Source organism: Trematomus bernacchii, unplaced genomic scaffold (assembly GCF_902827165.1).
Source record: "Trematomus bernacchii unplaced genomic scaffold, fTreBer1.1, whole genome shotgun sequence".
NCBI classification, from domain to species: domain Eukaryota; kingdom Metazoa; phylum Chordata; class Actinopteri; order Perciformes; family Nototheniidae; genus Trematomus; species Trematomus bernacchii.
This window is the reverse complement of record NW_022987852.1, coordinates 1018434-1032479: the sequence shown is the minus strand read 5'-3', so window position 1 is coordinate 1032479 and position 14046 is coordinate 1018434. Positions and strand designations below refer to the sequence as shown.

Genomic DNA, 14046 nt, shown 5'->3' with positions numbered 1-14046 from the left:
GTAGTTCAGGAGTATATCAGGTGTACTCAGGAGTATATCAGGTGTACTCAGGAGTATATCAGGTGTACTCAGGAGTATATCAGGTGTAGTCAGGTGTGTATCAGCTGTAGTCAGGTATAGTTTAGATGTAGTCAGGTGTGTATCAGGTGTAGTCAGTTGTAGTTCAGGAGTATATCAGGTGTAGTCAGGTGTGTATCAGGTGTACTCAGGAGTATATCAGGTGTACTCAGGAGTATATCAGGTGTACTCAGGAGTATATCATGTGTACTCAGGAGTATATCAGGTGTACTCAGGTGTGTATCAGGTGTATATCAGGTGTTGTTCAGGTGTAGTCAGGTGTTGTTCAGGTGTAGTCAGGTGTTGTTCAGGTGTATATCAGGTGTTGTTCAGGTGTGTATCAGGTGTAGTCAGGTGTGTATCAGGTGTATATCAGATGTAGTTCAGGTGTTGTTTAGGTGGAGTTCAGGTGTATATAATAATAATACATTTGATTTATATAGCGCTTTTCCTGGTGCTCAAAGCGCTTAGGAGTAGTTCAGGTGTAGTTCAGGTGTGTATCAGGTGTAGTCAGGTGTGTATCAGGTGTAGTCAGGTGTGTATCAGGTGTAGTCAGGTGTGTATCAGGTGTTGTTCAGGTGTAGTCAGCTGTAGTCAGGTGTGTATCAGCTGTAGTCAGGTATAGTTTAGATGTAGTCAGGTGTGTATCAGGTGTATATCAGGTGTTGTTCAGGTGTAGTCAGGTGTTGTTCAGGTGTAGTCAGGTGTTGTTCAGGTGTAGTCAGGTGTTGTTCAGGTGTAGTCAGCTGTAGTCAGGTATAGTTTAGATGTAGTCAGGTGTGTATCAGGTGTATATCAGGTGTTGTTCAGGTGTAGTCAGGTGTTGTTCAGGTGTAGTCAGGTGTTGTTCAGGTGTAGTCAGGTGTTGTTCAGGTGTAGTCAGGTGTTGTTCAGGTGTATATCAGGTGTTGTTCAGGTGTAGTCAGCTGTAGTCAGGTATAGTTTAGATGTAGTCAGGTGTATATCAGGTGTAGTCAGTTGTAGTTCAGGAGTATATCAGGTGTACTCAGGAGTATATCAGGTGTACTCAGGAGTATATCAGGTGTACTCAGGAGTATATCAGGTGTACTCAGGAGTATATCAGGTGTACTCAGGAGTATATCAGGTGTACTCAGGTGTATATCAGGTGTCGTCAGGTGTGTATCAGGTGTACTCAGGAGTATATCAGGTGTACTCAGGAGTATATCAGGTGTACTCAGGAGTATATCAGGTGTACTCAGGAGTATATCAGGTGTACTCAGGAGTATATCAGGTGTACTCAGGAGTATATCAGGTGTACTCAGGTGTATATCAGGTGTACTCAGGAGTATATCATGTGTACTCAGGAGTATATCAGGTGTACTCAGGTGTATATCAGGTGTCGTCAGGTGTGTATCAGGTGTACTCAGGAGTATATCAGGTGTACTCAGGAGTATATCAGGTGTACTCAGGTGTATATCAGGTGTCGTCAGGTGTGTATCAGGTGTACTCAGGAGTATATCAGGTGTACTCAGGAGTATATCAGGTGTACTCAGGTGTATATCAGGTGTCGTCAGGTGTGTATCAGGTGTACTCAGGAGTATATCAGGTGTACTCAGGTGTATATCAGGTGTAGTCAGGTGTGTATCAGGTGTACTCAGGAGTATATCAGGTGTACTCAGGTGTATATCAGGTGTACTCAGGTGTATATCAGGTGTACTCAGGTGTATATCAGGTGTACTCAGGTGTATATCAGGTGTACTCAGGTGTATATCAGGTGTAATCAGTTGTAGTTCAGGTGTACTCACACAGAGTGCAGGTACGAGGCTGGCCAGGTTGACGTGAGGAGGTGAGAACATGTGCAGCTGCTGCATACAGGAAATGGCTCTGGCCTGAACCAGAGAGTCCGGGCTGTCCTGCATCACCCCGCAGCCAATCAGACAGCTGGAGCGCAGAGAGGACACTGCTGCACCCTCACCTGGCGGAGGAAACACACAGCATTCACACAAGGACATTCAAGATTCCTACAGCTCCTTTACCTGACATAAAAACACAAACCACTTGCATTACCACTAGGGCCGCCTGATATTGCAATTGCGATATTATTCACAATATTGAAGGGATTGATCATTTCCTAACCGTACTTCTTCTTATCATTGAAAAGTTTATACAATTATTATGTTGCTATAAGAGGATCTGCACCAAACACATACTGTATGTTTTTGATTAAGTCTGGAGGCCTTGATATGTCTCCAGCTCCACAATACTTGATACAAAATATGGTATTTAAACACATATTTAGCCTTCAACAAATATTGTGCTTCCTGATATTTGAATCTGCACTTGATCATATTGTGTTTTCCATAAAAAAGGGATTAATTGTGAAGCCCTTATTCACACCTGCTGCACCCTCTCCTTACAGAAACACACACACACATCACTTGTGTCTCTGTTCTGTCCTTACCTTGCAGGTCGGGGCCCAGGCAGGTGATGAGGGCGTGCAGGCAGCGGCCCAGGCTGTGGTGCACCTCAGGGTGCGTGGGGGGGGCAGACAGCAGCAGCCGGAGCACCAGAGTGAAGGACGCCTCGGCATGGGCGCGGTACAAACCCCCCGACAGATCCACCACCAGAGACATGCTGTGGAGAGACCAGGTCTGCACACCACAGGGGGGAGAGTTTGGGTTCATTAGCACTTCTTTAATCAAATGTTTGAGGGTTAAGACTTTGTTTTAGGGTTCAAGGTTTACTTTCAGTTCAAGGAGTCTTTTGCAGTTATGGTCAAAGACTCTCTTTCCACCTTGCTACCTTTCCTATTTTGAACACAATCCTTTTTTTCATAGTTCTGACTTTTTCAGTTTTAGGGTTCAAGGTTTACTTGAAAAGGCCTTTTGCACACTATGGTCAAAGACTCTGGGTGTTTCTCAATGTCGAGGAAGGCTGCTCCAGAGCCACTATTTCAAGCATACTACGTCATCGAGTGCCGCCGAAGGCCTGTTCCAATGTCCAGCATACTTGGAATTCTACCGAGCCCGGCGTACTTGGTAGCGAGAAATTTCGATGTGTAGACTCCGCGGTCTTAAAATCCCCACAATGCTTTGCGTACGGACCAATTTCCCCAAATCTGTGGCGGAAGATGTAAGGAGGCGGGGCCTCTCATATGACGCACACCTGCACACTTGCTAGCCTGTTCCACTCTTCGTTTTCCGAATGCCAGGAAAGGATTCTTGCCTCGCTTCTGAAGCAAGTGACTCGGAAGACATGTGCTACCAAGCAAGCGCCCTCGACATTGAGAAACACCCTCTCTTTCCACCTTGCTACCTTTCCTATTTTGAACGCAATACATTTGCAAAGAAAATAGACAAACCCACTAAAACAAAGTTAAAGTTAAAGATAGGTTTAACAGATAGCGTTTGTATTTCTCGTTTGCGATCATTCTGTTATTGCAAACCTTCTGGGGAATATAATATCTAATCGACGGTCCTTCTTTTATTCCAAATGTACCCAAAACAAAGTCAGAATCACCTCATCTGTGGATCTTTTTGAAAAATGTAAGTAACAATGGACAAACAGACTGATGTGTGCGTACCTGGACCTCAGGTGAGGTGCTGTCCTGGCTCAGGGTGAACAGCACTCCCAGGCAGGTGGACAGGTGTTGAGCGGAGCTGATTCCTCCGGTGTAGCGGTGCAGCGCCCCCAGAGCCAGGGAGTAGCCACTGCGAGACGCTGCGTCCCGAGACGTCTTCAGCCTGGAGAATCAGCACGGTTAGAGGCAGCAGTAGTATTCGAAAAATAAGAATGCTAAAATATACCCGTTTCAAGTCTCTTTATGATGTATTTGGTGGATCAATAATAACTCAATATTTAATAACAGTTAGTTGCAAGGATTACAGAAGCTCTTGAGAATTTTAAATTTTTTCTGAATTTATTCTTTTCCAGAATTTTGACTTTTTTACATTGTTCATGCTTTTTTGGAAGTTTTGACTTATTTTTCATAATTTTGACTTTTCTTAAAAAATTCTTGCTCTTGAAGATTTAGACTATTTTCATAATTTAGATTTTTTTTTCCAGAATCTTGACTTTTTTTTCATAGTTATTATTTTTCTCAGAATTTTGACTTTTCTTCAAAAATTCTGACTTTTTTCAGATTTGTTGACTTTCTTTTCAGAATTTTGCCTTTTTTTCATAGTTTTGACTTTCTCAGTATTTTGGCTTTTTATCAGAATTTTGACTTTTTAGAATTCTTAGAATTTTGACTTTTTTTTCAGAATTGTGGGGTAAACGCAGACTAAAAGTCACTGCACGTGGGATGCTGTGTACATGGACATGTGTGAAGATTAAAGAGGAAATCATTAATCCTCCATGTCCTCCTCTAAACACTGAAACAAGTCCAAAGGCTCCTCGTGAGCCAAAGACGTGCATTGAGAGATGTTTCCTATGCAACCCAATGAAGACACATTTCATCACAGCATCATAACTCACATGCTGAGATATATTTGGATCTCAAAGTTATTTAAAGCGTTTTTGAACTATTTCTGGTTTGTTATGTAACAGTCTCTCTTTGTGAAGAATATTTTTGGAACATGACCTGAGTTTTTGCTGTTTCTACTTTAAGATCATAAAGACTGGAAATAGATTGCAATGATTTTGAAGACTTCTTGTTTCATGTAGTCTGTTCACAACAGCAGGAATTACGCTGCATTGAAATAGGAATATAAGAATACTTGTTAAAATATAAATACCACAAAAAAACATCTATATAAAAAAACTGCTGCTCAGCCCCACATAACCTGCCCCCCCCCCCCCCTCTATCTGGCTGCCCTTCTTCAGGAGTGCACCCCCTCTCGCTCCCTCCGCTCCTTGGGTGCTCGGGCTTTTAGCTGCACTGCTCCCAGACTCTGGAACTCCCTCCCCCCGCACATCCGACAGTCAGACACAATCACCATATTCAAATCCCAATTAAAAACCCACCTGTTCAAATCTGTAGTTCCCCCCATTGTATGTTTCATTTGTGTCCACTTGATTGTCTCCTCCATGATTTCCTGTTTGTGTTTTTATCATGTTCTGTTGCCTATTAGCGTTTTCTTTTTTTTTAACAAATTGTACGGTGTCCTTGGGCGTCTTGAAAGGCGCCTAAAATAAAATGTATTATTATTATTATTATATATTTTTTTATTTGTAGCTTTATCAGATAAGTAAGGGAGCATTCGTCAAAGATTCTCTCCTGCAGTGAGAGTCCACTCCAACACCGTCTGCAGCATCTTGTATATATAGAAATGTATGAAGGCGTGTGTTAACCTTTATATATACAGTCTATGGTGTTAACGTACGTTTTTCCAGAATTTTGACATCATTTTTTTTATTTAGACTTTTTTTTCCATAGTTTAGAATTTTGACTTTTTAAGAATTTTGACTTTTTAAGAATTTTGACTTTTTCAGAATTTTTTCAGAATTTTTTCAGAATTTTTACTTTTCTTAAACATTCTGGCTCTTGAGAATATTTTCATAATTTTGCCTTTTTTTTTTCATAGTTCATAGTTTACTTTTTTACAGAATTTAGTAGTTCCGACTTTTTCAGAAATTTGAATTTTTTTATATATAAGTATACTTATTTGGATAGAAATACCACAAAAAAACACATATTTCCATCCACAATTTTTTTTATTTGTGGCTTTAAGTAAGGGAGCATTCGTCAAAGATCCTCTCCTGCAGTGAGAGTCCACTCCAACACCGTCTGCAGCATCTTGAATATAAAGCAATGTATGAAGGTGTGTGTTAACGTACCTGTCGAAGCAGAGCAGGGAGACGGACACGGTGAATCCGGGGTCTCCGACCACCTGAACCAGCCGAGCCAGACCCTCCGCAGCCAGACATCTGAGCAGAGGACTGACGCTCTCTAGCGCCCCCGAGAGGAGAGAGAGAGCAGGGGAGCGAACCTCCTCTGGACCCAAAGAGCCACGGATACATCCCTGGTGCTGAGGAGGACGAGGAGGACGAGGAGGAAGAGAATACAGGTAGGTTCCTTGAATCATGCTTTGTCAGAGGGTTGACTTTTAATGTTTGGTAGTAAACAAGACAAGACTTTTTAAATGTTTGCTTTCTAAATGCAGTTCACAAAGGGGAATCTCAATACTGATAGGCTTTTGCAACAGGTGCATTACACTGAAATACACTGCTAAATTCATGTCTTTGCATTAACACTTCATGTAATTGCTCCACATTTGGTCTCCACACACACCACAGGTCTTGGTGTGTTACCTTGAGCAGACTGCAGAGAGCGGCACAAACGTGTGTCTGGACCGTCTGCTGGCGCTGACCCTTCAGCTGGTTCACTGTTTCCACAAACTGCTCCAATATCTTCACTCTGAGAAAGACAGACAAATAATACATAAGCCACAAATGAGATAACAAAGAATAAATAAGTACAACATATAGGCCATATAAGGTACAATACAATAAGGGTAAAATACAAGGGTGTAACAGGTATGGAGGGATGTGTGATGGGGTGTTGAATGACGTGTGGTTGCTGTAGTTATATCAAAATAATCAGTGGTTTGAAGTGTCATTTAAGTAAATACTGCACATGTGATGGCAGCACATAGACTTGTTCAAAGAGTTCAGCTTCGCTTATATTGTACATACATGAAGAAATATGCTCATCCTATTAGTTTGCAGAGTTGCGATAGCGTAGGCTTTCTGCAATTAAAACTGTCAGCACAAGTAGGTATAACATATTCAGCAATATTTGGCCAGTGTTTCAGTTTAAAATGTGCAAAGAGGAACAGCACACATGAGCCGTGAGTTCCCCACTAGTATTAGTAACAGCATTACGGCAAAAGAATAAACCTTAGCCTTAGTTTCCGATACTGAAACGCTGTATGAAATGTACATAATAATGCTCCTCCTTCTACTCCAGTTGGACTCAGATGTCGCACTTTTCCTTGTTCATGTGATGTTTTGGTGTTTTTTGTTTCTTTCCGTTAACTGTCAAGTGGGAACTACGTTTTTGTGTTTCTCTTATTTTCCTACGATACTGTTATGATTGGCTGTGAAGTGGGTGTAGTGGGGATTTTATTACTGGGTGGACGCTATTTTAAATTAGGTCATCCCAAACATTCACGCAGTGCACACACGCACACGTGCAGTGCACTCACAAAACGGGCAGACAGGTCTACAGAAACTACCGGTATGTTACTTTAGTTACTGTACTGCAAGAAGCAGACGGCGCTGCGCTCAGCACACACAGACTCAAAACCATGACAAAAAAAATTAAGCTTCAAATAAGTGGGGGAACGGCGATCCCCCGCGTCCAACGACCATTACACCACTGGCTGTGAATAAGAACATGTGAAGGACAGACCATTTTTTTCTATTTATTATTATTTGTTTGAGAAAGCGGCAGGCACTGTAAGATTATTTTCTTCTCCCTGCTCCATTTCGGGTATGGTGTGTTTATAGAGACATGTTTTGTTAGTCATTGTTATACATTAGGTTGTGCATACCATGAACGGAACAAATACAAATTAAATGAATGTACAGTAGGTTCCTTCTGATCAACATCAGCAGTGAGTATGGATATATTTAAAGGGGACCTATCATGCAAAATGCACTTTTTGATGTCTTCTCTTCATCACCATGTGTCCCCGGTGTGTCCCCGGTGTGTCCCCGGTGTGTCCCCGGTGTGTCAGGGAACTCACGCAGCGTCAGAAAATAAAACCCTCTCTCTTTTCCTCCGTACCCAAATCTCTAAAAACGGGGGAACAACGGAGCTGATCCAGATGTGCGTCCGATATGACGTAATATCTGAAATGTGGACCCACGGCCCAATCAGAAACGTTGCTATCAGAAACAATGCCCGACTGTTTTGGACGTAATATGGTCTGTGTTTACATTAGCATGGCTAACACTCAGAGCTAACCTGTACTGGAGAGCATGTGTGTGAAGAAGCAGGAAATAAAAAGGAACTCACCTTGTGGTATAACCGGCAAGAGAGAAAGCCTTTGAGCTCCATACTGTTTCAGAGAGAATCCTTGATAATCCATGATATGGCGTTTCATCACGGCAGCATTTAGTTTAGACAGTAGCTGCCGGGTCCCGCATGAGCTCAGACCCCTCCTTTTTTATTTTTTTTAACCTTTATACCCCAAATCAGCACTTTAGAAACAGGAAGTGAAATAGAGGGATATGAGGCGTGGCTAGAATGGGTGATCTGTTTGGTGTTTTGAGCAAAACACTTCATAGACATGTTTTTTATATATTTGTATATATCTGAGACCTATGCTGTTGCCTACAGATAGCATGATAGGTGACCTTTAAGATGTAGGACGCTCCTTCTGTTCTAGTTGTAGGAGTTACCTCTGAGCGGAGATGACGTGGGGGTAAAGCGCTCCGAAGAGGCGAGCAGCTGCAGCGGTGAGAGCGACGGGAGGAGGAAGAGGAGCTGGAGTCGCATCACTTTTCTCACACAGGCTGAAGGCGTCGTTGTCCAGAGAGCCTCCTCCCACACTGCTGCCGTGGAGCTGGAAACACACACACAGATTCAGTGTAGAAATGGCAATGACATTCTTCTGACCTGAGCTCCTCCAACAATGCAACATATATAGTCAAATACAAAATACAAAGTAGTGCAAAAGGTCTATATACATGTCAATAGAATATGATATGTGCAAGAACAGAATATGAAATTAAATAATGTAAATTAAGACAACATGATATACGGTTTATTGTGGTGATAACTATTTATAAACTTAACACAAAAAAGTAAGGGAATTTGTGTTTGGTAGATTATTTCTTTGTTGTAACAATGCTTCTTGGCAATACATCTTATAGCGTTGGAAAGCCTGTTTTCTTACCTTTCAAATGGTGCCACATTTGTGAGGACCATGCATTTGTGGGATGAGCAGCAGAGCCAAAGTATGTGGGGTGCACCCAGGACAAATGTGACAAATCTCCTCTGCCCAGTTTATAAATAAGTATACAATGTCCTGCAGCCCTGCGCTGTGCAGTTAGCATCCTGTTAGCATCCTGTTAGCATCCCTCACCTGTTCCTCGATGTATCTGTGGTCGGTGTTCTGGAGGGCGGGGCCAACGAGAGGCAAGTCGTCACGGTGACAGAGGGGAGGCAGCAGCGTGAGCTCTGAACACGGCTGGTTCAGGTTGTTCTGACCCGACAGATCTGAGACCAGCTGGTTCATCACCAAACCAAAACTCTCTGCAGGAGGACGAGAGAAGGGCTTTCAGGTCAGTGTCTCAACTAATATACAGCCAACAATAACATGTTGACTTTTTTCCTAATTTCGATTTCCTTTGATAATTCTGACTTTTGTTTTGAATTTATACATTTTCAGTATTTTTAGAAAAAATACTTTGGACTTTTTTATTTTTACTTTTTTCATAATTTTGCATTTTTTCAGAATTATGACTTTTTTCAGAATTATGACTTTTTCTCACAACAAAAACAAAATGGCCAACAACTAAAGAGTTTAAAGGGAATTAGGAAGGCTTTAAACATAAAAACGTATAAGACAGATATACACAATCAGGAGAAGTCATGAAGGAATGTGATACAGAAGGAAAGGAAAAGACACAAAGAAATCAAGGAGAGAAGGAAGTAACAATAACCAGGTTTTGATCAAAATGATTTGCATATTTTAAACACATTTTGATAAATCTACAAGAGCGATTTTAAGTAGTTTGATCATCAAGGTGAGATGTAGGCGGTCCAGGTGCTGCTCCAGGCAGAACATTATTATACCATGGCTTAACCATTTTTGTACGATTCTTTCAAATGTTTAAAGGTCCCATGTCACGGCCATTTCCACTGATCATAATTCCATTGTTGAGGTCTACTAGAATAGATTTATATTGTGCAATTTTCATTGCATTTCTCCACCATCCCAACTCGTCTATTACCAACCAGGGAGCTCTATGCAAGTCAATGGGACTCCGTGTTAGTTAGCCAAGGGATCCTGGTGTGTGAGGTGCTCCAGGGATTGGTCCATTTGGGCCAATCAGGTCATTTGTTGTTGATTTGGGTGTTCACACGTCACTGTACCCAGGAAGTAAACAATGGAAAAAGAGAAATGTCCAACGAGGCGTTCTGGGGCAGCATAGACAGGTCTTCTCTGTGTTAGAGTTTTACTCTCTACAGGGTGTACTTTGAGGGTGTGTGACTCTGCAGACCGTTTACATGCAGAAGCTTCATAACACAAGGGGACGGGTGATAACCAGAAAAGCATGACATGGGACCTTTAAATGGTTAGAGCTGGCGGCCCATATGCAGTGGGTTCGGAGCCAGTGGAATATTTAAAGCACCGTCATCCCCTCTATCTCCCCCTTCAAGTCTGTATCTCTAATAAAGGCTCTCTCTGGCCCAGAAACATCTTAAACTAGTGGACCTAAAGTCACAAGACAAGAAATAAATGTAATTAAAAAGTGAAAGCAGTACAGCAAACACAAAGGAAAGTGGGAAAGAAAGGTAGAAGAGAGGCAGGAGGTAGGAAAGGAGGTGAGTCGTTACCTTGGTAGGTGTGAGGAGGCAGCAGAGCCAGCAGCTCGTAGACTCTCAGTCTGTAGATCAGAGACCAGCTGCGCACTGAACTGCCGTAAGACCGGAGGAGAGCAGGCAGCCTGAACACACACACACACACACAGGTTACAAACACACACACACACAGGTTACAAACACACACACACACATAGGTTACAAACACACACACAGGTTACAAACACACACACACACACACATAGGGTTACAACACACACACACACACAGGTTACAAACACACACACAGGTTACAAACACACACACAGGTTACAAACACAAACACACACACAGGTTACAAACACACACACACACACAGGTTACAAACACACACATCGGTTACAAACACACACACAGGTTACAAACACACACACACAGGTTACAAACACACAGGTTACACACACATAGGTTACAAACACACACACAGGTTACAAACACACACACAGGTTACAAACACACACACACAGGTTACAAACACACACACACACAGGTTACAAACACACACACACACATAGGTTACAAACACACACACAGGTTACAAACACACACACACACATAGGTTACACAACACACACACAGGTTACAAACACACACACACAGGTTACAAACACACACACAGGTTACAAACACACACACACAGGTTACAAACACACACACAGGTTACAAACACACACACACACAGGTTACAAACACACACACACAGGTTACACACACACACACACACAGGTTACAAACACACACACACACACACAGGTTACAAACACACACATCGGTTACAAACACACACACAGGTTACAAACACACACACACAGGTTACAAACACACACACAGGTTACACACATACACAGGTTACAAACACACACACACACACACAGGTTACATACACAGGTTACAAACACACACACACACACACAGGTTACACACATACACAGGTTACAAACACACACACACAGGTTACACACACACACACACAGGTTACACACACACACACAGGTTACACACACAGGTTACACACACACACACAGGTTACACACACAGGTTACACACACACACACAGGTTACACACACAGGTTACAAACACACACAGGTTACAAACACACACACAGGTTACAAACACACACACAGGTTACACACACACACACAGGTTACAAACACAGGTTACACACACAGGTTACAAACACACACACACACACACAGGTTACAAACACACACACACAGGTTACAAACACACACACACACAGGTTACACACACACACACACAGGTTACAAACACAGGTTACACACACAGGTTACAAACACACACACACACACACACAGGTTACACACACACACACAGGTTACAAACACACACAGGTTACAAACACACACACACACACAGGTTACACACACACACAGGTTACAAACACACACACACACAGGTTACACACACACACACAGGGTTACAAACACACACACACAGGGGTACACCACACACACAGGTACAAACACACACACACACCACAGGTAAACACACACACACACACACACACACACACACACACACACACACACACACACACACACACACACACACACCACACACACACACACACACACACACACACACACACACCCACACACACACACACACACCACACCACAACACACACACACACACACACACACACACACACACCACACCCACACACACAACACACACACACGAAACATGTTGTATTTGAATTAGGTCTGCACACATTGTTGTTTCAGTGTTGACATTGGGATGTGCACATAAACAGAACAGGAAGAGCAAGTTCAAATAATGCAAACTAACTACTTTTTTGTACCGTTCAGTTATCATGAGAAAATAATTCTTGTTGAAGGCCGAGTCAGTTTTATTTCATCTGCTGAAAATTACTGTATTTTCTTTTCAAATTATTAAATACGTTGAAAAAGTAAAAGTCCTCTTCTACCAATAGCATGCAGCTCTGATTTGAATGTATTATATATATATTTGTGTTATAAAGCGACTGACTTGGTGAGCAGGGCGACGGCGCAGGAGAGGGGCGTGAGCAGACGGCTCATGATGTCATCGCTGACGAGCTCCTTGCAGTGAAGGAGCAGGTTCTTCATCGCTGAAAGACACACACTCAGTTTATTTTGATGTCTTTGTTTGTTGTTAACCTCAGCTCTTAGATGGTTAGTTGAACACAAAGATCCCTCCTACTGCGTCATGCTGTGCTTACAAAAGAGAGTCATAATTCCCTGTATGACTACTTTAAAGGGGACCTATCATGCAAAATGCACTTGTGTACGTCTTTTCTACATGAATATGTGTCCCCGGTGTTCCAGGGAACTCACCAAGTGTCAGAAAACACAACCCTCTCTATTTTCCTCCATACCCAAATCTCTAAAAAAGGGGCTGCAACGGATCTGATAAAAACTGATCCAGATTTGAACACTGTCCTGACGTCAGGACGGTGGCGCTACGGCTATTGGGCCAACTCCACCAATCAGGAGGAGACAGCCACGGCCATTGCCGTTCGAAAGCGCTGGAGACGCTGTAGTACATATGCCAGGCCTGTAGGTGGTGCTGTTCTCACTGAATCTGCCCTTGCAAAAACAGAGCTAAAAAATGTCAAATTGAGCAAAATGAGGCATGGCTAAAATGCATGATCTGTTTGGTATTTAGAAAAAAAAAAAGTATAAATATGCCTTATATAGGTATGGTCCTACACTATATTATTAAAATATAGCATGATAGGTCCACTTTAAGCTGCCGCCATTAAGGTATTTTAATGTACAACAAATATCAATAATAAAGCTTATATATAAAGCACTTTTCTATGTGCTTTACAAAATGGCACACATTACAAGTTAAAACTAAACCACAAGAAATTCCCCAGAAACAGAAATAAAAGTAAAAAGATACTAGATAAAAAATGTTGCTATTGAAACTGTTAAATAAATAATATAAGATAAAACAATGAAGGGAAAGTATTGATCTCAGGCTCCCTGAAGCGGTTCTCATAAAATATGTATAAACAGAAAATCACACAAATAGGGAATAAATCGAACACATAAAATAGTGCAGCAGTGTGGGACTGACCAAAGAGCGCCCCAGCACGTCCCTCCAGCGTAACCTGCCACGTAAAGTAGTCCCCGCGTCTCAGCTCCATCTCCTGCTCTCTGAGTGAAGCAGGAAACACACACCGCCACAGGAGGAGGAGACGAGGCAGGTGGTGCTCCACTACAGCCGGGCCTGCACACACACACACACACACACACACAGGTTACACACACAGGTTACACACACACAGGTCACACACACAGGTTACACACAGGTTACACACACACAGGTTACACACACACAGGTTACACACACACAGGTTACACACACACAGGTTACACACACAGGTTACACACACAGGTTACACACACAGGTTACACACACAGGTCACACACAGGTTACACAGGTTACACAGGTTACACACACACAGGTTACACACACA

The 14046-nt window shown here is 42.4% G+C and overlaps 1 protein-coding gene across 1 annotated transcript in view; it reads right to left on the bottom strand.

Annotated features, from left to right (window-relative positions):
- Positions 1–14046, bottom strand: part of heatr5a (HEAT repeat containing 5a) — a gene marked incomplete at its 3' end in the record, with an annotated part of 54563 nt that overhangs the window by 24839 nt on the left and 15678 nt on the right. The window contains 10 exon segments of the mRNA XM_034113460.1: positions 1824–1993; positions 2480–2669; positions 3602–3761; positions 5797–5987; positions 6271–6376; positions 8368–8531; positions 9054–9223; positions 10532–10641; positions 12570–12669; positions 13644–13796. Of these exon segments, the coding sequence (XP_033969351.1) occupies positions 1824–1993; positions 2480–2669; positions 3602–3761; positions 5797–5987; positions 6271–6376; positions 8368–8531; positions 9054–9223; positions 10532–10641; positions 12570–12669; positions 13644–13796 (1514 nt within the window).